Here is a 24,423-nt window from a genome sequence, read left to right on the forward strand (position 1 = left end):
TTTCTAGCATATCCCACTCCCCCTAAGACACCCTCAGAGAGGGGTAATGCCTCTTTATCAGTGAGTGGTGTTTATGCTGAACCATAAAAGGCCCTGAAAGAAGGATATTAGTGATTATAGTTATTACATACAGGCGTGTAGGCTTTGTATGGTTATGATTGTAGAACATTTAAGACAACACTTTTGCCCGGGGAAATATGGACATAGATTTTTCAATAAATACTGTGAATTCAGAGGAGGCTGGTGGGAGGAGCTATAGGAGGACTGGCTCATTGCAATGGCTGGAATGCAATGACTCCGTTCCATTGATTCCATTCTGGCCATTACAATGAGCCTGTCCTCCTATAGCTCCTCCCACCAGCCTCCTCTATGTGAATCGTAGGCCATGTCAACAAAGCTCCCAAGCTGCGTATCCTTATCTTATGTCTGAACACACAGCCATTTCCAATGGATACATGTAAGCCTTGGTGAGGGTACTCACACACCTATCTCTCAATCAATCGTAGGCTTAAGAGTAACATTCATGTACTACATTTGACATTTACGTCGTTTAGCAGACGCTCTTATCCAGAGCGCATAAATTTTCATACTGGTTCTCGTGGGAATTGAACCCACAACCCTAGCATTGCAATTGCCATGCTCAACCAAGACTACTAACTTCAAATCGGCTAAACAAGATATCTGATATTTAACATTTTATTAAATCATGATTTAACAAATTGAAATCATATTCACTGATATGGCCTGACATCATAGCATGTAATATTCCCTTCTTACTTTCCCAATCAACAGAATCTCGGTGGAAATGTACAGGGCCTTCCATTCTGTGGAGCTACACAGCTGGAACAGGACCTGGGAATGCAATGTCTTGATTTTAGTTGACAGGTTTCCTTCGTACTGCGGCTTGCTTTGCTTGTGAGCTGCAGTGGATCCCATGTTTAAAGACCAGAGGTCTCTCTCTGAGCAGCTCAAGGACATTAGATGGAGTAACAGCCGTTTATTCTGCTACACTGCTCCTCGATGGGTTCTCTTGCGAGAAAAGCAGGCGCTGTGCTAAAGAGAGATCCTTCCTGGGAATTGTGTGTTGTACAATGGTTGGTTAAAAGTTATACTACTACCAGAGTCAGAGACATTACAGTTTGTCAACCAAATCAGGAGAGTTGTAAATCATATACAGTGGGGAGAACAAGTATTTGATACACTGCCGATTTTGCAGGAGTTCCTACTTACAAAGCATGTAGAGGTCTGTGCTTCTACACCTGCATTGCTTGCTGTTTGGGGTTTTAGGCTGGGTTTCTGTACAGCACTTTGAGATATCAGCTGATGTACGAAGGGCTATATAAATACATTTGATTTGATTTGATTTGAGTCTATAATTTTTATCATAGGTACACTTCAACTGTTAGAGACGGAATCTAAAACAAAAATCCAGAAAATCACATTGTATGATTTTTAAGTAATTAATTTGCATGTTATTGCATGACATAAGTATTTGATCACCTACCAACCAGTAAGAATTCCGGCTCTCAGAGACCTGTTAGTTTTTCTTTAAGAAGCCCTCCTGTTCTCCACTCATTACCTGTATTAACTGCACCTGTTTGAACTCGTTACCTATATAAAAGACACCTGTCCACACACTCAATCAAACAGACTCCAACCTTTCCACAATGGCCAAGACCAGGGAGCTGTGTAAGGACATCAGGGATAAAATTGTAGACCTGCACAAGGTTGGGATGGGCTACAGGACAATAGGCAAGCAGCTTGGTGAGAAGGCAACAACTGTTGGCACAATTATTAGAAAATGGAAGTTCAAGATGACGGTCAATCAGCCTCGGTCTGGGGCTCCATGCAAAATACCACCTTGTGGGGCATCAATCGTCATGAGGAAGGTGAGGGATCAGCCCAGAACTACACGGCAGGACCTGGTCAATGACCTGAAGAGAGCTGGGACCACAGTCTCAAAGAAAACCCATCAGTAACACACTACGCCGTCATGGATTAAAATCCTGCAGCGCACGCAAGGTCCCCCTGCTCAACCCAGCGCATGTCCAGGCCCGTCTGAAGTTTGCCAATGACCATCTGGATGATCCAGTGGAGGAATGGGAGAAGGTCATGTGGTCTGATGAGACAAAAATAGAGCTTTTTGGTCTAAACTCCACTCGCCTTGTTTGGAGGAAGAAGAAGGATGAGTACAACCACAAGAACACCATCCCAACTGTGAAGCATGGAGGTGGAAACATCATTCTTTGGGGATGTTTTTATGCAAAGGGGACAGGACGACTGCACAGTATTGAGGGGAGGAAGGATGTGGCCAACAACCTCCTTCCCTCAGTAAGAGCATTGAAGATGGGTCGTGGCTGGGTCTTCCAGCATGACAACGACCCGAAATACACATCCAGGGCAACTAAGTAGTGGCGCCGTAAGAAGCATCTCAAGGTCCTGGAGTGGCCTAGCCAGTCTCCAGACCTGAACCCAATAGAAAATCTTTGGAGGGAGCTGAAAGTCCATATTGCCCAGTGACAGCCCCGAAACCTGAAGGATCTGGAGAAGGTCTGTATGAAGGAGTGGGCCAAAATCCCTGCTGCAGTGTGTGCAAACCTAGTCAACAACTACAGGAAACGTATGATCTCTGTAAATGCAAACAAAGGTTTCTGTACCAAATATTAGGTTATTCTTTTCTGATGTATCAAATACTTATGTCATGCAATAAAATGCCAATTAATTACTTAAAAATCATGCAATGTGATTTTCTGGATTTTTGTTTTAGATTCCGTCTCTCACAGTTGAAGTGTACCTATGATAAAAATTACAGACCTCTACATGCTTTGTAAGTGGGAAAGCCTGCAAAATCGGCAGTGTATCAACTACTTGTTCTCCCCACTGTATATTAATATAGTACAGTAAAATATTGTGCAATTATACAGTATCTAGCATATACAACCCATAAGTATCCTTCCCGTGCCATAAAATTGAGCGTTTGACAAATTAATGTAGGAATAATGGAGATGAACTGCAAAAGACAATAACAAATTCATTAAAAAAAAATGTAGATAATGAGATGATCATAAGTGATCATATCAATGGAGCATCTCCCATTTGTTTAAACAACTGGGTACGGCTACATCCAAACCAGGTCATACATATTTACACGTTACCCATGGAGAGAAACCACATGATTGTAAACGTCCTGGTGCTATCATTTTTCTATACGCAGATACACATGAGGTGTATCTCGCACGGGGTGTGAAAATTCAACTTTGCATTTAGTTACATTTGATGGGGATGGTGAAGATGGTGCTGGGGATAGATTCGTGGCACACATCCACACATCTAACTACCTTCAATTCATGTTCGGGTTAGCACTTTTCATTTATTGGGTACACCTGTGAGACAGTGTTGTTCATTTCCTCCTCGCGCCTCTTCACTGCCGTTTGTTTTCTTCTGCATATACAGGAGCTTTGTGTACATTAAACACGTAGAGGGAGGTGGTGAACTGAAAATCAATACAATCTCCTCCGGCTGTCACTACCTCCCTGTCTTCCTCCCGCTTTGACAGGTCTTTACCTGGCCCTGATTAGATCCCTTGGCATCCTAAGGGCGAGGCTCGCGTACATGATAATGTTGTCCATCTCGAAGAGCGAACAGGGGCCTCAGGTGAAGAGAGAGCGAGAAAGAAAGAGAGCAAGTGAGAAAGAGAAGGACAACAACTTTGTCCTCTGTTAAGAACCTTTCAAATCGTTTTGTTGGATTGCTGCTTGCTTCCCTCTTCTCTCTTCATCTGGAGATACAGGAAGGGGCACGGCGTTACATTATTGGCATGATAATTGCGGGTGACCCCATTAACCACAGGGTAGTTCTATGGGAGAGAAGAAAAGCTCTAGATGATAATGTCCTTTCTAGGGGTTTTCACTGCACTCATTAATCCATCCTAAAACTCTTAAAGTTTCATTCGTAATGAAAAGGAGAGGAAATTAACATTTTGTGGGGATTTAATAATGCATGTATTCCTCCACCTTTGACATAGCAATGCAAAATGTTTCCCTCAATCCTAATCTTTGTTCAGTATCAATATTAAAACCAACTTAGTGTCCAGAAAATATATCGGTCTGCATATACTCTGGCAATTGGAATGCTGAAATATCAGTTGGGTATACAAAATATCAATTTCTTTGCGATTCAATGGAATATGCAGTATGTCTGCCAAATATATATATTTTTAAATGTCCCAAAAAATAAACGAGAACGCATAATACCCTCTTTTGGTCATATGTGAATCCTTCCTTTTTTAAAAGTTGTTCTCCTTATTACTTGTTACATGTGACCATGCCGTCGGTCTATTGACAGGGTCCGAGGCCTTACTCAGCACTCTGCGATTACAATACCAATTGCATTTTACATAGACTATCCATAAGCCAAGCAATAGCTGTAAACATGTTGACATGTACAGTAGCTTTCAATTACTGTGATATAACTTAGAACATTGAACTAAAGCTACTGTTGAATGGAAGCCCTAGAACACAGGTATCAAACTCATTCCACGGGAAGGCCAAGTTTTTGTGGGTTCCACTCCTCCCTTGTACTTGATTGATGAATTAAGGTGACTAATTAGTAAGGAACTCCCCACACCTGGTTGTTTAGGGCTTATTAACTGAAAGGAAAAAAACTAAAACCTGCAGACACTAGGCCCTCCATGGAATGAGGTTGACACCCGGCCCTAGAAAATACTCCAATCCCCTAAATATAATAGAATAGAATGGAACAACTGTAGCGAATGGAACTTGCATGATACAGCCTCTTATTTCCAAAAGCCTATTTTATAATGATAGAATTGGCCCTTTGAAATGAAAGAAAAGTATTCTAATCTCACAAACACACTACTCACTACTCCCTCTATGGAGAGGGAGAGAGGGAGAGAGAGAGAGAGAGAGAGAGAGAGAGACTGCTATGTGTAGTATGGGCGATCTTTACGATCCCTGAGACGATCAAAGCCAGGTAATTACAGTATTCTGATCCTGCAAATTGAAGTCAGTCACTGAGAGCACGGTTTATCCGATTTAATAAAAAAAATATAGCAAATATGGAGTGAAAATAAGTGCCATATCATTCATTCACACCCAAGCCTTACATATAGAGAGGAGAGATTTGTTAGCCTGACAAATATCATTGTAATACCTGCAATTTTGTAATACCTGCAATGAGGTTAATCCACTACAGGCATTTGACTACAACAGTAACCTACCAGGGTTGATTCTGAGTTTCTGTGAAAGAGCTGTCCCTTGCGACATTAAGCAAATGTTGAAGTGGCCAGAATTCTAAATTACACAAGAGGTTAGTGTTCATTTTTGGAGTTAGATTAAAGGGTTAAGGTTAGTGCTAGGTAGTTGCAAAGTAGTGAAAAATGTATTAATTAGATCGCTCATCAAGACCAGTATCGTAGGGCTGTTTGGAATGTTTGATCTGTGAGATAAGCTTAGACAGATGATCACTAACTGCCTTGAATTTGCTCAATTTCATGTCCATTTGAGCAAAATGAACAGATACTGACATTTGAATGGAGATAATAGTACAAGAAATACCTATGACTTAATATTTGTATGGAGAGGATACTATAAGTGAAGATTTGAATTAATACGCTCGTCATTGTCGTGATATGTTTTTCAATATGTGAAAGACACACCAACACCCAACAAACATCCACAGATCACACACCAGCTAGGGCAACAACAAAAAAATCATGTTTTTGAATTCCCGAAAGAGGCAGAGGAAAGATTACATTTTGTGTGGCCAGAGAGCTCCCTGTCATCCCGCAATATTAAAATGACCTCGCGGGAAGGAATGACTGATTGAATTTGTTAGCCTGAGACAGAACCCTTTGCATTTTGTGAGTAACCCAATTTTCTGTTGCATCTGCTAGGCCACTGCAAAGTTGTTCGCCGTGCTCTTGTCATCCTGAGATACAACATAAATCATAGCCGCCATTTTATCTCACTATGGAAAGTGACAGGACAAAAATAATCCCTAGCGACCCTTTTGTCATTCAGTGTGTGCATTTTAAGTGCACTTATACAGGTACTTGATTTTGATCACATCAGAATTCATTTGAATGTTTCCATCACAATTAAAACTATATTAAGACACATTTGACTGATGTGTAACGTTAAATGGTTATTGTTTAAATGGATAAGCATAATCTGTATAAAAAAACCCTGCTGTGTCTAAGAATCAAATGGGACACACAAAACAACAACAAGAGCTTATCTAATGAGTGACATTCTTGGTCTCAGACCAACTTAGTCTCAGAGCATTTCATATTATTCAATACGTAAATCCGAAACACCCAATTCAGTATGATTTGTTGCGTTTCTTATGGCATGTATTCATTTGTGGATCCATTTAAAATATGTTATGAATTACAATTCGTATGATATATTATGAATTGCAAAACATACAATATGTTATGAGTTGGTAAACATATGATATGTTACCAATTCCAATTTGTTGTGGCTAACGTTAGCTAGCTGGCAAACGTCAACGTTAGCTGGCTGGCTAACGTTAGCTAGGCTAGGGGTTAGGGTTAGGGGTTAGGGTTAAGGTTAGGTTTAAGGTTAGGAATTATCTAAAAGGGTTAGGAGTAGGGTTAGAGGAGGGGTTCGCTAACATACCAAGTAGCTAAAAAAGTAGTAAGCCATTGAAAAGTTGCTAATTAGCTCAAATGCTAAAGTTGTCCACGATGAGATTCGAACAACGTCTTCATTATACTGCCACCCATCCACCCCGACCAACCACCCTACTTTCAATTTTGCCATAAGTAACCTTCTGTCTTATGTAACATACCAAACGTAACATAACGTAACCAAACGTAACATAACATAACAAATATAAACATAACATGCAGTCGTTTAAAAGATTTTCCTGAGTTGCAGTTCATAGAAGGAAATCAGTCAATAGAAACAAATGAATTAGGCCCTAATCTATGAATTTCACATGACTGGGAATATACTGTAGATATTCCTCTGTTGGTCACATATACCTTTACAAAAAAATTAGTGGAGTGGATCAGATAGCCAGTCAGCATCTGTTGTGATTACCATTTGCCTCATGCAGCACGACACATCTCCTTCGCATTGAGTTGATCAGGCGGTTGATTGTGGCCAGTGGAATGTTGTCCCACTCCTCTTCAACGGCTGTGCTAGATATGGAATACGCTGTCATACACGTCGGTCCTGAGCATCCCAAACCCGCTCAATGGGTGACATGTCTGGTGAGTATGCAGGCCGTGGAATAACTTTGACATTTTCAGCTTGTTTTGTACAGATCATTTGCGACAGGGGTCATTATCGTGCTGAAACCATGAGGTGATGGCAGCGGATGAATGGCATGACAATGGGCCTCAAGATCTCGTCACGGTATCTCTGTGCATGGGGCACTCTATTTACAACATTGACATCAGCAAACCACTCGCCCACACAAAGCCATCTGCCCGGTACAGTTGAAACTGGGATTTGTCTGTGAAGAGCACACTTCTCCAGCATGCCAGTGGCCATCGAAGGTGAGCATTTTCCCACTGTAGTTGGTTACAACGCCAGACTGTAGTCAGGTCAAGACCCTGGTGACCCTGGTGAGGACGACAAGCACGCAGATGAGTTTCCATGAGACGGTTTCTGACAGATTGTGCAGAAACTCTTTGGTTGTGAAAACCCACAGTTTCATCAGCTGTCCGGGTGGTTGGTCTCAGACAATCCCGCAGGTGAAGAATCGGATGTGGAGGTCCTTGGCTGGCGTGGTTACACGTGGTCTGCGGTTGTGAGGCCGCTGAACGTACTGCCAAATTTTCTAAAACAACGTTGGAGGCAGCTTATAGTAGAGAAATTAACATTCAATTCTCTGGCAAGAGCTCTGATGGATATTCCTACAGTCAGCATGCCAAATTGCGCACTCCCTCAAAACTTGAGACATCTGTGGCACTGTTTTGTGTGACAAAATTGCACAGTTTAGGGTGGCCTTTTATTGTCCCCAGCACAAGGTGCACCTGTGTAATGATCTTGCTGTTGAATCAGCTTCTTGACATGCCAAACTTGTCAGGTTGTTGGATTGTCTTGGCAAAGGAGAACTGCTCACTAACAGGGATGTAAACAAATTTGTGTACACATTTTTTGATAAATAAGCTTTTTGTACGTATGGAAAATGTGTGGGATTTTTTATTTCAGCTCATGAAAATATGCGTTTATTGCTTTATTCAGTACAATTTAAGCAACTCGGATTTAGTTTACTATGTTACGTCTAGTCTATGAGACCAGGCTGCTCAGACAGATATCCTCAAAAGCAGATGCAATTCTTCTGACAACTATAGAAATGGAAGAGCAAACCATAATAATACAGTCTATCTCTCTTTAACGCCTCACACATGTCTGCCATCCGCTAAAGCAAAAAGTTGGATCAGATCCATGACACAGCTGCTTAGCACACAAGATGGCACTGCATCTGTGCTGTGAAGTCACACCCTTCCAATTACATAATTATATTTCATCTCCCCTGAAAAAACGTTTCTCATTCATTTTCTCCCTCTCTCTGTATCCATCTGTCTCTCTCTCTCTCTCCGCATTTGCTATGTATGCTATACATTATTTAATTGACTGGTATTAGTCGAATGTTGCTATGATGAGACGGTGGAAAAGTAAAACATTGAGAGGAGCGAGCTACATTAAGGAGGCACTGCTGTCTGTCCATATGCCCAGAGCTATACGTTCCAAATGGTACCATATTACCACTCCTTTTAAACAGGACCCACAAGGCTCTCATCAAAAGTAGTGCAATATATAGGGAATAGGATACCGTTTGGGATGCATGGTCAATCTCAACATTTTTCAGCAGAATGTCCTGCAAAAAGTATTTGCTCAGCCTCACTACTTAATACCAAGCAAATCATTACAACAGGAAATCAGAAGCTACTGTGTAGTCATGATAGTATCCTTTCAGTAACAATGCTGTGAATAACAAGCGAAATCCCTGAGCCAAGGCTCAAATATATTGTTTATAAAGAAAATACTGTACTAGACACAAACAAGACTTGTTTTATCCACTTGTGAGTGTACAGTCACACTACTGCATTTCGAAAGTATTCAGACAACTTGACTTTTTTCACATTACAGAGCAAAACAAGTTTTTTAGACATTTTTGCAAATGTATAAACACACCTTTGGCAGTGATTACAGCCTCGAGTCTTCTTGGGTATGACGCTATAAGCTTGGCACTCCTGTATTTGGGGAGTTTCTCCCATTCTTCTCTGGAGATCCTCTCAACCTCTATCATGTTGGATGGGGAGCATTGCTGCACAGCTATTTTCAGGTCTCTCCAGATGGCTGGGTCACTCAAGGACATTCAGAGACTTGTCCTGAAGCCGCTCCTGCGTTGTCTTGGCTGTGTGCTTAAGGTTGTTGTCCTGCTGGAAGGTGAACCTTCGCCCCAGTCTAAGGTCCTGAGCGCTCAGGAACAAGTTTTCATTCTCTGTGTTCATCTTTCCCTTGATCCTGACTAGTCTCCCAGTCCCTGCCGCTGAAAAACATCCCCACAGCATGATGCTGCCACCACCATGCTTCACCGTAGGGATGGTGCCAGGTTTCCTCCAGACGTGACACTTGGCATTCAGGCCAAAGAGTTGAATCTTGGATTCATCAGACCAGGGAATCTTGTTTCTCATGGTCTGAGAGTCCTTTAGGTGCCTTTTGGCAAACTCCAAGCGGGCTGTCATGTGCCTTCTACTGAGGAGTGGCTTCTGTCTGACCACTCTACCACAAAGGCCTGATTGGTGGAGTGCTGCAGGGATGGTTGTCCTTCTGAAAGGTTTTTTCATCTCCACAGAGCAACTCTGGAGCTCTGTCACACTGACCATCAGGTTCTTGGTCACCTCCCTGACCAAGGTCCTTCTCCCCAGATTGCTCAGTTTGGCCTGGCAGACAGCTTTAGGTTCTTGGTGGTTCCAAACTTATTCCATTTAAGAATGATGGAGGTCACTGTGTTCTTGGGGATCTTCAATCCTGCAGACATTTTTTGGTACCCTTCCCCAGATCTGTGCCTCGACACAATCCTGTCTCTGAGCTCTACGGACAATTCCTTCAACCTCATGCCTTGATTTTTCTGCTCTGCCATGCACTGTCAACTGTGGGACTACATATAGGCAGTTGTGTGCCTTTTCAAATCATGTCCAATCAATTGAATTTAGCACAGGTGGACTCCAATCAAGTTGTAGAAACATCTCAAGGATGATCAATGGAAACAGGATGCACCTCAGCTCAATGTGAAGTGTCATAGCAAAGGGTCTGAATACTTATAAGGTATTCCTGTTTTTTTTTACAATACATTTTCAAAATGTCTAATAACCTGTTTTCACTTTGTCATTATTGGGTATTGTGTGTAGATTGATGAGGAAAAAAATGCCATTTAATACATTTTAGAATAAGGTAAATGAGACAACAAAATGTGAAAAAAGTCAAGGGGTCTGAATACTTTCCGAATGCACTGTGTAATGGTGAATGACGGCAAACCAAAGAGAGAACATGAAAGGCCTTTAGATCCTTCGATATCACTTGGTATGAAACCACATCCAGTTACATCAACATCTACATCACTTTAGCGCTTTCTGTGTTCCTCAGAAGCCTGTCAGCTAGGAAGACAACAACAGACAAGCTGGGAGGCCTCGATGAGACAGACAAAGCTTTCAGGGAGTGTCATTAGTTTGCAATGCTGCAGATTCTTTCATTAAGACAACATACCAGTCAGAAACACTTGCAAATGTCAATGAAAATTGTGCACACCCACCACCACACACATGCATGCATACACACATACACATACACATACACACACTTACACATGCACAAGCACACCCACACACAGACATACACACACACATATACACAGACACCTGATTTATTACTATCTGAGTCATCAAACAGCAGGCAGTCAGCTAATGGTTATTCTGTGGGGGTGTGAATGTGTTTGTTATGATAGAAGCTGCACTGATAGAATAAAGAAAAATCAATTTACATAAGGAAAGAAATTGGTAACAATTTACTTGACACCCAGTGTCATAACACGTGATGACATGGTCTTAACCAAGTTATAATATGTCATAAAAGCTGACATAACTTGTCATAACCTGTTATAACCTCTTCTCTGATAGAGTTCAGTGTGTCAAATCGGAGGGCCTGTTGTCTGGACCTCTGACACTTCTATGGGTGTGCCACCGGGTTCAATTCTCGGGCCGACTCTCTTTTCTGTATACATCAATGATGTTGCTCTTGCTGCTGGTGATTCTCTGATCCACCTTTACGCAGACGACACCATTCTGTATATATCTGGCCCCTCCTTGGACACTGTGTTAACTAAACTCCAAACGAGCTTCAATGCCATACAACTCTCCTTCCGTGGCCTCCAACTGCTCTTAAATGCAAGTAAAACTAAATGCATGTTTTTCAATCGATCGGTGCCCGCACCTGCTCGCCCGTCCAGCATCACTACTCTGGACGGCTCTGACTTAGAATACGTGGACAACTACAAATACCTGGGTGTCTGGTTAGACTGTAAACTCTCCTTCCAGACTCACATTAAGCATCTCCAATCCAAAATTAAATCTAGAATCGGCTTCCTATGTCGCAACAAAGCATCCTTCACTCATGCTGCCAAACATACCCTCGTAAAACTGACCATCCTACCGATCCTCAACTTCGGTGATGTCATCTATAAAATAGCCTCCAACACTCTACTCAACAAACTGGATGCAGTCTATTATAGTGCCATCTGTTTTGTCACCAAAGCCCCATACACTACCCACCATTGCGACCTGTACGCTCTCGTTGGTTGGCCCTCGCTTCATACTCGTTGCCAAACCCACTGGCTACAGGTTATCTCCAAGTCTCTGCTAGGTAAAGCCCCGCCTTATCTCAGCTCACTGGTCACCATAGCAGCACTCACTCGTAGCACGCGCTCCAGCAGGTATATCTCACTGGTCACCCCCAAAGCCAATTCCTCCTTTGGTCGTCTTTCCTTCCAGTTCTCTGCTGCCCATGACTGGAACGAATTGCAAAAATCTCTGAAGCTGGAGACTCACACCTCCCTCACTAGCTTTAAGCACCAGCTGTCAGAGCATTTTACAGATCACTGCACCTGTACTTAGCCTATCTGTAAACAGCCGATCTATCTACCTACCTCGTCCCCATAGTGGTATTTATTTATTTATTTTGCTCCTTTGCACCCCAGTATCTCTACCTGCACATTCATCTTCTGCCGATCTACCATTCCAGTGTTTAATTGCTATATTGTAATTACTTCGCCACCATGGCCAATTTATTTCCTTAACTTACCTCATTTGCACTCATTGTTTATAGACTTTTTGTTTTCTTTTGTTCCACTGTATTATTGACTGTATGTTTTGTTTATTCCATGTGTAACTCTGTGTTGTTGTATGTGTCGAATTTCTACACTTTATCTTCACCAGGTCGCAGTTGCAAATGATAACTTGTTCTCAACTAGCCTACCTGGTTAAATAAAGGTGAAATATAAAAAAATATATATAACATGGTATTAACACTGTCATGACACATATACAGTACCAGTCAACATTTTGGACACACCTACTCATTTAAGGGTTTGTCTTATTTTTTTCTTATTTATTTACATTGTAGAATAATAGTGAAGACTTCAAAACATGAAATAACACATATGGAATCATCTAGTATCCAAAAAAGTGTTAAACAAATCAAAATACGTTTATACTTTAAATTATTCAGATAGCCACCCTTTGTCTTGATGACAGCTTTGCACACTCTTGGCGTTCTCTCAAACAGCTTCACCTGGACTGCTTTTCCAACCGTCTTGAAGGATTTCCCACATACTATGCTGAGCACATGCTTTTCCTTCACTCTGCTGTCCGACTCATCCCTAACCGTCTCCATTTGGTTGAGGTTGGGGGATTGTGGAGGCCAGGTCATCTGATGCAGCACTCCATCACTCTCCTTCTTGGTCAAATAGCCCTTACACAGCCTGGGGGTGTGTTGGGTTGTTGTCCTGTTGAAAAACAATGATGGTTCCACTAAGCCCAAATCAGATGGGATGGCGTTTTGCTGCAGAATGCAGTGGTAGCCATGCTTGTTAAGTGTGCCTTGAATTCTAAATCAATCACAGACAGTGTCACCAGCAAAGCACCCCCACACCATAACACCGCCTCCTCCATGCTTTACGGTGGGAAACACATATGTAGAGAATATCCGTTCACCCACACCGCGTCTAACAAAGACTCGCTGGTTGGAACCAAAAATCTCAAACTTGGACTCCAGACCAAGCAAGTCTCTGCTTATTATTGGTGTGCTTTAGTAGTGGTTTCTTTGCAGCAAATCGACCATGAAGGCCTGATTCACACAGTCTCCACTGAACAGTTGACGTTGAGATGTGTCTGCAACTTGAACTCCATGAAGCATTTATTTGGGCTGCAATTTCTGAGGCTGGTAACTCTAATAAATGTATCCTCTGCAGCAGAGGTAACTCTGGGTCTTCCATTCCTGTGGCGGTCCTCATGAGAGCCAGTTTCATCATAGTGCTTGATGGTTTTTGCGACTGTACTTAAAGAATTTTTAAAAGTTCTTGAAATGTTCCGTATTGAATGACCTTCATGTCTTAAAGTAATGAAGGACTGCCGTTTCTCTTTGCTTATTTGAGCTGTTCTTGCCATAATATGGACCTGGGCTTGTCACAACACAACTGACTGGCTCAAAAGCAATAAGAAGGAAAGAAATTCCACAAATGAACTTTTATGAAGGCACACCTGTTAATTTAAATGCATTCCAGGTGACTACCTCATGAAGTGTTTTAGAGAATGCCAAGTGTGTGCAAAGCTGTCATCAAGTTAAAGTGTGGCTATTTGAAGAATCTCAAATACAAAATATATTTTGATTTGTTTAACACTTTTTTGGTTACTACATGATTCCATATGTGTTATTTCGTAGTTGTGATGTCTTCACTATTATTCTATAATGTAGAAACTAGTAAAACATAAAGAGAAACCCTTGAATGAGTAGGTGTTCTAAAACTTTTGACTGGTAGTGCATTTAGACCTGTTGTTACATATATTGTGTTATTATATGGCTGGTTATGACACCTACATAAGAGAGTAAAAACCCACAAAACCTAATACGGTAATTATTTTATGACTGGTTATGACACCTACAAAAGAGTGTTAAAACCCACAAAACCTACCACACAAGGCAAAACATTCCATTACACCATAACCTACATGTCAACAGGATGTAAATTGACCGTTTTAAATGATAATTGTAATTGCTCACACATTGATGTCAGACATGTGCCTATCTATATTTCTGATGGCTGGGATGAATGGAGGAGCAGATTTCAGGAGCATGACAAGTCACCCTCTTTTTGACTGATGACTGATATAAGGGCATGCACGTGATAGGCCTATCACTAACATTAACATGGTCATAATGCTTCTTGACAGTGTCATGAAGTGTATTTTCTTAGTCCAGGTAAAATGACACAGGATGGTTGGTCATAATGCTTCTTGGCAGTGTCAGAACAAAGAAAAGGAAACTTCTTGGCAGGAAAAAAATAATTGGAATAAATGTGGGTTTTGAAACTTTCACTGAGCATTGGGACAAGTACATTAGAGTGTCTAGTTTGAGAAACTGGCATCTTCATAAAGTAGTACCCACAAAACACTAGTCTCATCGTCAACAGTGAAGAGGTGACTCCAGGATGCTGGCTTTCTAGGCAGAGTTCCTCTGTCCAGTGTCTGTGTTATTTTGCCCATCTTAATATTTTATTTTTATTGGCCAGTTGAGGACTTGTGAGGCATCTGTTTCTCAAAGTAGACACTCTAATGTACTTGTCCTCTTGCTCAGTTGTGCACCGGGGCCTCCCAATCCTCTTTCTATTCTGGTTAGAGCCAGTTTGCGCTGTTCTGTGAAGGGAGTAGTACACAGCGTTGTATGAGATCTTCAGTTCCTTGGCAATTTCTCACATGGAATAGCCTTCATTTATCAGAACAAGAATAGACTGACACATTTCAGAAGAAAATTATTTGTTTCTGGCCATTTTGAGCCTATAATCAAACCCACAAATGCTGATGCTCCAGATAGTCTAAAGAAGGCCAGTTTGATTGTCTCTGATCTCCCCATCCCGGATCCGGGATCGTGAATACAGACTCAAGCTCATTACCATAACGCAACGTTAACTATTCATGAAAATCGCAAATGAAATGAAATTAATCTATTTGCTCTCAAGCTTAGCCTTTTGTTAACAACACTGTCATCTCAGATTTTCAAAATATGCTTCTCAACCATTGCAAAACAAGCATTTGTGTAACAGTATTGATGGCTAACGTAGCATTTAGCGTAGCATTTAGCGTTAGCATTCAGCAGGTAACATTTACACAAAAAACCAGAAAAGCATTAAAATAAAATAATTTACCTTTGAAGAACTTCAGATGTTTTCAATGAGGAGACTCAGATAGCAAATGTTCAGTTTTTCCTGAAAGATTATTTGTTTAGGACAAATCGCTCCGTTTAGCTACGAAAAAACCCCTGTATCCAGGATTGTGTAAATCTATCAGCAAGCTCATTAGCATAACACAATGTTAACTATTCATGAAAATGGCAAATGAAATGAAATTAATCTATTTGCTCTCAAGCTTAGCCTTTTGTTAACAACACTGTCATCTCAGATTTTCAAAATATGCTAAACAAGCATTTGTGTAAGAGTATTTATAGCCTAGCATTGCATTAAGCCTAGCATTTAGCATGCAACATTTTCCACAAAAACCATAAAAGCATTCAAATAAAATAATTTACCTTTGAAGAACTTCAGATGTTTTCAATGAGGAGACTGTTAGATAGCAAATGTTCCGTTTTTACCAAAAATATTATTTGTGTGTGAGAAACCGCTCCGTTTTGTTCATCACGTTTGGGTAAGAAAAAAAAAAAAAAAAGTCATTAAAACGCGAACTTTTTTCCAAATTAACTCCATAATATCGACAGAAACATGGCAAACGATGTTTAGAATCAATCCTCAAGGTGTTTTTCACATATCTATCGACGATAAAATCCATCGTGGCAGTTTACTTTCAATTCTGAAGAAATGGAATGCGCATGGACCTACAGATTACGCAAACAGGACACCGGGCGGGACACCAGGTAAATGTAGTCTCTTATGGTCAATCTTCCAATGATATGCCTACAAACAAGTCACAATGCTGCAGACACCTTGGGGAATAGACAGAAAGCGCAGGCTCATTCCTGGCGCATTCACAGCCATATAAGTAGACATTGGAACACAGCGCCTTCAGAATCCGGGGCATTTCCTGTATGAAACTTCATCTTGGTTTCGCCTGTTGCATTAGTTCTGGGGCACGCACAGATAATATCTTTGCAGTTTTGGAGACGTCAGAGTTGTGTCTTTCCAAGGCTGTCAATTCCATGCATAGTCAAGCATCTTTTCGTGACAAAATATTGCGCTTAAAACGGGCACGTTTTTTTATCCAATAATGACACAGCGCCCCTATAGGTTCAACAGGTTTTAATCAGCACAACAGTTTTCAGCTGTGCTAACATAATTGCAAAAGGGTTTTCTAATGATCAATTAGCCTTTTAAAATGATAAAATTGGGGATTAGCTAACACAATGTGCCATTGGAACACAGGAGTGATGGTTGCTGATAATGGGCCTCTGTACACCTACATAGATATTCCATTAAAAATGGATTAAATAGAAAAAGTTTCCAGCTACAATAGTCATTTACAACATTAACAATGTCTACAATGTATTTATGATCATTTTGATGTTATTCTAATGGACAAAAAATTGCTTTTCTTTCAAAAACAAGGACATTTCTAAGTGACCTTAAACCTTTGAATGATAGTGTACTTTCAAATGGCTCTCCTGTGAATACGTGCGACATACGCCTAGCTTCTTAAAACGGGACACATGTAATTTTAAAACCAATTGCAATGTTCATTCAAGCTTGATTTATGAATTCAATGATTCGATTTGGGCATTACAAATTAAAAGGTTTTAAATTCAAATGCAATATCCTAATACAAATTCAAAATTATGGAATTATAATTCGATATCCTAATACAAATAGTAAATTGTGGAATTCTATTTAACATCCTAATATAAAATCGACGTTATGGAATTCAAATACAATTTTAGTTGGCACTGAAACAGCTCCATATCTCTCTCTTTCTCTCTGCACAACTGATTTGAAAACTATTGACAAGTACTGAGAATGTGAAAAGAGGACAATATTTTTCTCCAAGCAAAAATCATAAAAACCATTAAAAGGAATTTTCTCTAGGCCATTATCATTACCTTGGCAGCCGGTCAGGTCTTCACCACACACAGATGAGAGTTCCTCTCCACTTAACTGTTCAGCATATATATTGGCTCAGAAGATTTCATATTCATCTATTAGGGTCCTGCCACCTAGGGAGGGAATGCAATCAACTGACTTCGATGCAAGAGGTATTTACCTGCATCTTAATTCATGGTTGTAAGAAAAACACCACACACAGCAATATTGTGAAGGGGGGGGGGGGGGGGTGTAGTAGTAGCAATGGCTGTGTACTAGCGAGCTATGGGCTGGTCACAGTGGGCTTGACTTTATGCCATCATGGGCCCTTCCCCAATGGTATTGAGTCAGACTCGTCCCTCATTCCTGCCCACTCTTTATTTGGTTCTCTACCTTGTCACCGTGGCAATCGATACCACTCGGTAATGGCTCCTTGGAAGAGCTGAGGGACTTGAATGACGGACAGTGGTGGGACCGAGCTGAGCATGTCCCAGGCTGAGCTGCCTGACTCTGAGCTGAGTGATGGAACGCTGTTGCTGGCTTAATTAACTTCCAGTCGAGTCTGGAGTATTCATGCTCAGTGAACCCCACCCCATTACCCCTAGCATAAACAACCTACCAATTAAGAAGAAGAGCTGTTTGCGCGTCCTAAATGATACCCTACTCACTTTATAGGGCCATAGGGCTCTTCAAAAGTAGTGCACTGTAAAGGGAATAGGGTCCAATTTGGGACGGAACCCTGGTCTACTCTACAGACATGCATGGTCGTGTGTTTTCACTGGTTGTCTTATAAGATACATATTTTAACATGCAGTTTGAGACATAACCAGACTAGACAGATATTGTAGATAATGAAGACAACATATTAAATTATCTTGGCACTTTGGCAAAGTTTTTTTTGTTGCCTCACAATAACAATTTTCTTTGCCCCCAATCTCTTGCATCAGGGCCTTATACACTGTAGGTCTACAAATGTCAACGAGATTGTATAGAGAGATCTACTTCGCACCAGTAACTGCATAAAAAAAAGATTACAAATGTAGATTTTTCCTTCTGTCAAGTTAGTTTGAAGAGAGATCATACATTGACCCGTAGGAAGGAGGGACAGCATTGCACAGCAATTTTACACCATACAGGATGCAAACCCTTGTATGCAAATACCACTAGAGAGCCTGCAAATCCAATGCAGCTACACACTTGGCTATTCAGCTCATAAGTGGGTCTGTTTTTTCTTTCCCCTTCCTGAGCAAAGTGGCAATTTATCAAGTCTGTAAGTCAGTGTTTTTTTCTTGGCTAAACTATTTACAAATTCCAAGTTAAAGTTTTGGTTGTTCAATTTAAATTGCCAGTGTTGATAAACTCTAAATTGTTAACTTCATGAGGTTCATGAAGAGTGCATCTGCACAAAGTGAATAGGAGTAGAGGACGGAATTGCAACACGACACAGTATATCCATTTATATGGAAATACATGTCTTCATTGTGTTGGATAGCAAATGAAGGAGTCTTATTCAAAGGCACGTGTTCCAAATCCTGCATATCATCCAACATTTCTTACACAGACTGGCACACACACGTTTCAAAAATGTCCATGAAGCTTTTCTTTAGAAAATACTGTGATATTTTATTAAAAATGCTGCAGAAAATCTTTATACAGGTGTCCAGCCAGAAATATCATCTATCACTGAAGGCAAAACTGCAAACAATATCAGACAAACTAAATCATTTCAAATCCTACATCAAAACCCTTGGTATCTTGACAGTTGATGGACCAATGGTAAGGATATATCTTTCATTGAATTTACAAATGTAGCATTATTATAAACCTTTTTATATGGACTTGCTTTCGTTTTTTTCTGTAATAGGATGCGGAACGGAAATAATCTGGGTTAATGTTGACTTTTTATTGTTCATATAATTGTTATTATTAATAATAGCATGTATTATTATTTACACTCATTCACTTGTGTTGTAGTAACCCAACATATCAAAAGCCTGGCACAATACTTTACATATTGCTAGCATATGACAATTTGAAATATCTAACATATACTTCTTTACAAACATATCCAACTAATATTGATAACAAAATCCACTGCCTTTTTTCTAAGTAATACATTGCTGGTCACATTTGAAGCTCAGACAGTGGTGAGATTGCCTCTAGACATAAATAGCCTACAAACAAAATGATTAAAAGCAGAACAAGTCGAATTCGGGTGACAAAACATGGACTCACGCTATCGAACCTCATTTTGAGACAGAATCAGAATGCTGTCTGAAAATGTAGATTATAAAGCAGTTCCCGGACATGCGTTGTGTCAGAAATGGATACCAAGGACACACAGGACAATGTCATGGTTGTCTAGACGATGCACAGTATGCTCCCAAAATGGATAGTGTTTGCACTTTTTTATCTGCTGGCTGTGAAAACAATGAAACACAGATTTGAATACAAAAACAATGGATAATGACTGATACTGTTTATTTACATGCACCTCAACAGAAAGAACACGCTTGGAAAAGCCATAGTTAAACTCAAACAACAATAGAAGCTCTTTAAATGTCTATTTTTTTTTGTTTATTTTTACTCACAACTATATACTGTTTTTTTTTTTTACAAAGTTTTCATAAATACATGTTAGGCTGGGGGGAGTTTTAAATTCAGTGCCCATGACTAGTCTGTCACACTTTACCAATGCAGTAGAGTGGCAATTCACTGTACAGTTGTGTGTTGTTGTCCTATGATGTACTTGATGGCACAAAAAGCTTTTGGAGAACTCCTTATCATCACTGTAACCCTTCATGTTTCGTATTGTCTATTCAAGCATTCTACAGCAGATTATTCCACTTGTCTTCAGGTGTTGCTCTTTTGGTAAAACTCTCTTCGATTCATTCGAGAAGCTTCACTCCGAAAACGGCGTTACTATGGTAACAGTCACTTTTCAAACACGTCATTAGAAGTTCATATTTGACTTTGATATATACTGTTCAAGAAGGCATGGTAGCAAAATAACATCTCGTCCACGGAGACGAGTTCTGTGTGAAACACAGTCAGTCACTCTGCTCTCTTTCCTTAGTGTTTGTCCAACATAGGCCAGGCAACATGGACGTTTGACTTCTCCACAAAGAGCTATACCCTGGTGGTGGAGTGTCCATGGGGCAGGTTGGTACTGTTCTGACTGCCGCCAAACGTGTTGAAGTTGTGAAGCGGCTGCATGGCAGCCAGCGAGTTGGGGATCATGGTTATGGTGCTGGGCGTCATGAGGGGGATGTCGTCTGGCGACCTACGCAGCGTGAGGGTGTAGTCGGGCGGGCAGGTGAGACGCAGCGTGTCGTGGGCCTGGAGCGACTCACACTCGTGGTGGTGCTCGTGATCCATCTGCTGCTGCTGCTTCATCTGCAGGGACATCAGCTCCTCGCTCTGCAGGTGGGCGATGTCATTGGTGTTGGCCGCCGCGTTGGCAGGCCCGGCGGAGATACGCTGTGGGCTTGGCCCGCGCCGGTTTGACTCGTGCCGCCGCTTGTCCTTCTTGTAATAGAGCGCGGCGAACGCCAGGATGTTGAGGAAGAGCAGCGAGGCTCCCACGGCGATGGTGACGCTCAGCTCCGTGGAATAGTCCCGTTTAGTCTCGATAACCACGGCTGATTCGTCGGTGAGGTCCTCACCTTTCCGCTGGTCGGTGGTCTGCTTGGTGTTAGCGGAGGGAACCCCAGGGTGACGGGTGGTAGAAGGCCGATTCCCCGGGAAACGCTTGGTGTAAGGAAACGGGGTGGTGTCCTGCGGCGGTATCTTGGTCGTTGTGGATACATATTGGAACAACTCATTTATGTTGTGGAGGTGTGGAACTAGTTCCAGCCAGAAGGCTACCTTAGTGGCCCGGTAGTGGTCCCTGACCCTGGGTTTCAGGCCGATGTGCAGGTAGAGCTGGTCCTTGGGGTTGTACTTCGACCAGGCAACCTCTTCAAAGCGGTTGGGTTTTGTATGGATGAACTTGGTGTCCTGAGGAACGGGCTGGTTTGGATCTCTGAAATAGAGAAGATAAAAAAACATGAGTCATTGTGAAATGATTATACAATTGTCCTTTCCAGGACAGTGTTCTACAAAATGTTTTTAAAAATGTAGAGAAAAAGGACAGCATTCTGAATAATGGCCACCTAAGCATTATTTTATCTCTAGGCTTGTGAAGTCAATGCTCGTGAAATAGAAAATTATTGACCCAAAATATTAAAATATACTAGAAAGACATGTTATGTTATATTCCTCCCAAGTGAGTCAATGTGGTCATTATTACCTCTGTAATATATATATATATTTTTTTTTCTTTAAGCCCACTGAAGGGAATCTTCATTAAAGTAAAAAGAAGATGAAGTCACAAATGGCCACTAAAACTACCCATTAGATTCACTTTAGAGCTGAGTCATCCTACTGTACAGTTACAAGACTCATATTATTGATTAATTCAAAGCATATCCTGTGCCCCCATGTTAAACGTTCATAACAAACACCTCTGTTATTCATAGAACAAATCTGCAATAGTATGAAATGTCCCAATATCCTAGATCATGTTAACATTTTACTGTAGCATAGCCTTTTTATTCTCCCATTGACATTTTAAAGTAGATATTATAGTGGACTGCCTCAGAGTTGGAATCGAGCAACTTTCCTGTGACATTGTGACTGTGATTTCATTAACTTTCAAAGGGAGGCAGAGGCAAGGAGCACAATCGAGACGACAACCTTGGAGCCTGATACTGTTGAGTGAGTGGAAGCGTAAAAGGAATGGAATGGGAAGGGGGAATGTCCAGCTGAATGCTGAACAGAAAAAAAGGCCTTATCTTGAGTCATACACTGCACTCAGGCACCAGGGGACACTCAGGACCCATCAGACCATTCAAGATGACCTCGGATGTAGACCTGGGTTCAAATACTATTTGAGATCATCTAAAATACTTTAGCTGGGTTTGATTTTGCTTGCCCGATCCAATAAAACTGATTGATTAGGAGGAAAACAGCAACTCCCCCCACCTGGCACTCCAGGCAGACTAGAGCCAATGCTAAAATACATTTGATAGACGTCAAAATAGGTATGTACCCAGAGGTCTGCTCTGCTTACGAAACGAGCTCTTCGAGTACAGAGAGACTGGGAGACTGGGAGAAGGCTGCTTTTATCACAGCTCCATCCGTCCCATCAGGTGGCCTACTAGATAACAGTGGTCTCAGGGGATCAGGATACATTTAACTGACTAATCCAGCATGACAGTATCTACGGCTGATGGATCACTGTTTAATCCTGTCCTTACCGATCACAGCAGGATCTGAGTATGTCATTCATTTGTAAATGGAAGGATGGACAGAGAGAGAAAAAATAGGAAATTATGTCTGTGCATCCCTGGAGAGTAGGATTCAATTAGATCTGATTCAATATGCTATTATTCAATACAAAGCTAATCTTGTGACATTTTGCTATGTCATTCTATTCGAGAGAACTTGTATATTTGTTTGCATCACTCTGAACGTCATGGGCCACATGCACTATTCCACAATTGCAAAGACGTTTCCAAAATGGGTATATTGCTCGCAGTACTTTGTGTCAAACCCTAGTGCCTTGCTGAATATTTCACTACAGTCTTTGTTAGTAACATCTTCCCATTGACATGTTTTACACTGTCAAAATGTCACCTCTTGGTAAATTAAGCTAATCTTCCTGAAATGGATTCAGTGACTGTCTAGCAATAGCTACATACATAGTGTATGTGCACATGTTCCAGCTAGCATGTGAATCCCAGTACAATATCACTTAAGCCCTAATAGTAGCATATGGAAGCGTCTGCTGTAACAATATGCCGACACCAAAGACTTGGAATAAAGACAACGCTCCAGGCATCCCATGCCCATCGGACTGATAAATACTTAGCAAGCTATTCACATGTATCTCAGAAGGTCCATAAAACATATGCTTTCACCATGCTGTCAGTCTGTTTTGTGTGATAACAGAAGTACATTCAGATGGAGGGCTAGTCTACACCTCCTAAGAGACTTCGTCGTCGCAGGTTTATGGAAATAGCAAAGTCATAGATATAAATAAACCGCATGTCAGTCTACCCAGCCTCTGCTTTTTTGCCAGGGGGAGATGGCTTGCACATACTACTTACACATATAGCAAGCTCAGATGCTCACAAATGTATCCAATCCTATCTCCCTCTGTTTGACACAAAGCCTCTCTTTGCAGGTGAAATAAAACATCTGCTTTTCCAGTCTGCCATGTGTTCCCAGCTGTCTTCATTTTTAGTTGACTATAGCCTGCATGTGCAGTGTATACTAAGAAACACACACGGATACACATACACACAAGCCTCACTCATTGTTCAGTCCTCTATCCACTACGAATAAGAAGAAGGCTTCCCTGTGTATTGTACTTTTCTATTTTGTACATCACCCCATTTCAAAGCACTGAGATGAGTAGTTAATGATATGCCTCTCATCCTTCCGAATCCCCTGTCTGTTGTTGGGAGCCGTTTTTCTGGAAAACCCTCAATCGAGCGAGGAAATTGAGGATCGCAACGGGAGCATTTGCCTGCAGTTGGAGAGACTCTTGTGAAAAACGGACACTCTCGAATGACATGAATTTGCTTTGGGTTCCTGCTTTGTTTGAAGCAGCACTATGGGAAAGCAAAAAGCACTCGGAGTAAAAGAGCCTCCCCGTGTCAATAACGTTGCCAATCTATCCCCTGCTGAACTGGGATCAGTTGGACGCTAGCCAAGCCGGAGAGCTGGGGGAGGGAATGGTACAGCCTATGAAGCTGTTCAAGAATTTATTTATTCACCTTAAAATTAATTTTCAGTGTGACTGGGTCGCAAACATCCTGCTACCTGGCTAATCCCAGGGTTCAGGAAACAAAGACGTGATCCAAATATCAAGTGATATCTGCAAACGGCACAGCCTTAATGAAAACCAAAGCCTCTATAAGACTTGTAGGAGCACTGATTTGTTCCGTTTAGTTGAAGCTATGCTCCCATAACTTTCTACGTGTCTTCTCGATCCACGACGGACATTTATCCACTTCAAAT

The 24,423-nt window shown here is 41.2% G+C and overlaps 1 protein-coding gene across 2 annotated transcripts in view; it reads right to left on the reverse strand.

The window, feature by feature from the left end:
• Nucleotides 1–18,952: 18,952 nt before the first annotated feature.
• LOC110495893 (neuroligin-4, X-linked-like) overlaps nt 18,953–24,423 on the reverse strand; it is a 76,950-nt gene continuing 71,479 nt past the window's right edge. For both annotated transcript variants that reach the window (XM_036952404.1, XM_036952403.1), the window contains one exon: nt 18,953–21,379. In XM_036952404.1, coding sequence (XP_036808299.1) covers nt 20,485–21,379 — 895 coding nt within the window. In that variant the 3' untranslated portion in view covers nt 18,953–20,484. The remainder of the gene's footprint in view (nt 21,380–24,423) is intronic.

Source organism: Oncorhynchus mykiss, chromosome 18 (assembly GCF_013265735.2).
Source record: "Oncorhynchus mykiss isolate Arlee chromosome 18, USDA_OmykA_1.1, whole genome shotgun sequence".
NCBI classification, from domain to species: domain Eukaryota; kingdom Metazoa; phylum Chordata; class Actinopteri; order Salmoniformes; family Salmonidae; genus Oncorhynchus; species Oncorhynchus mykiss.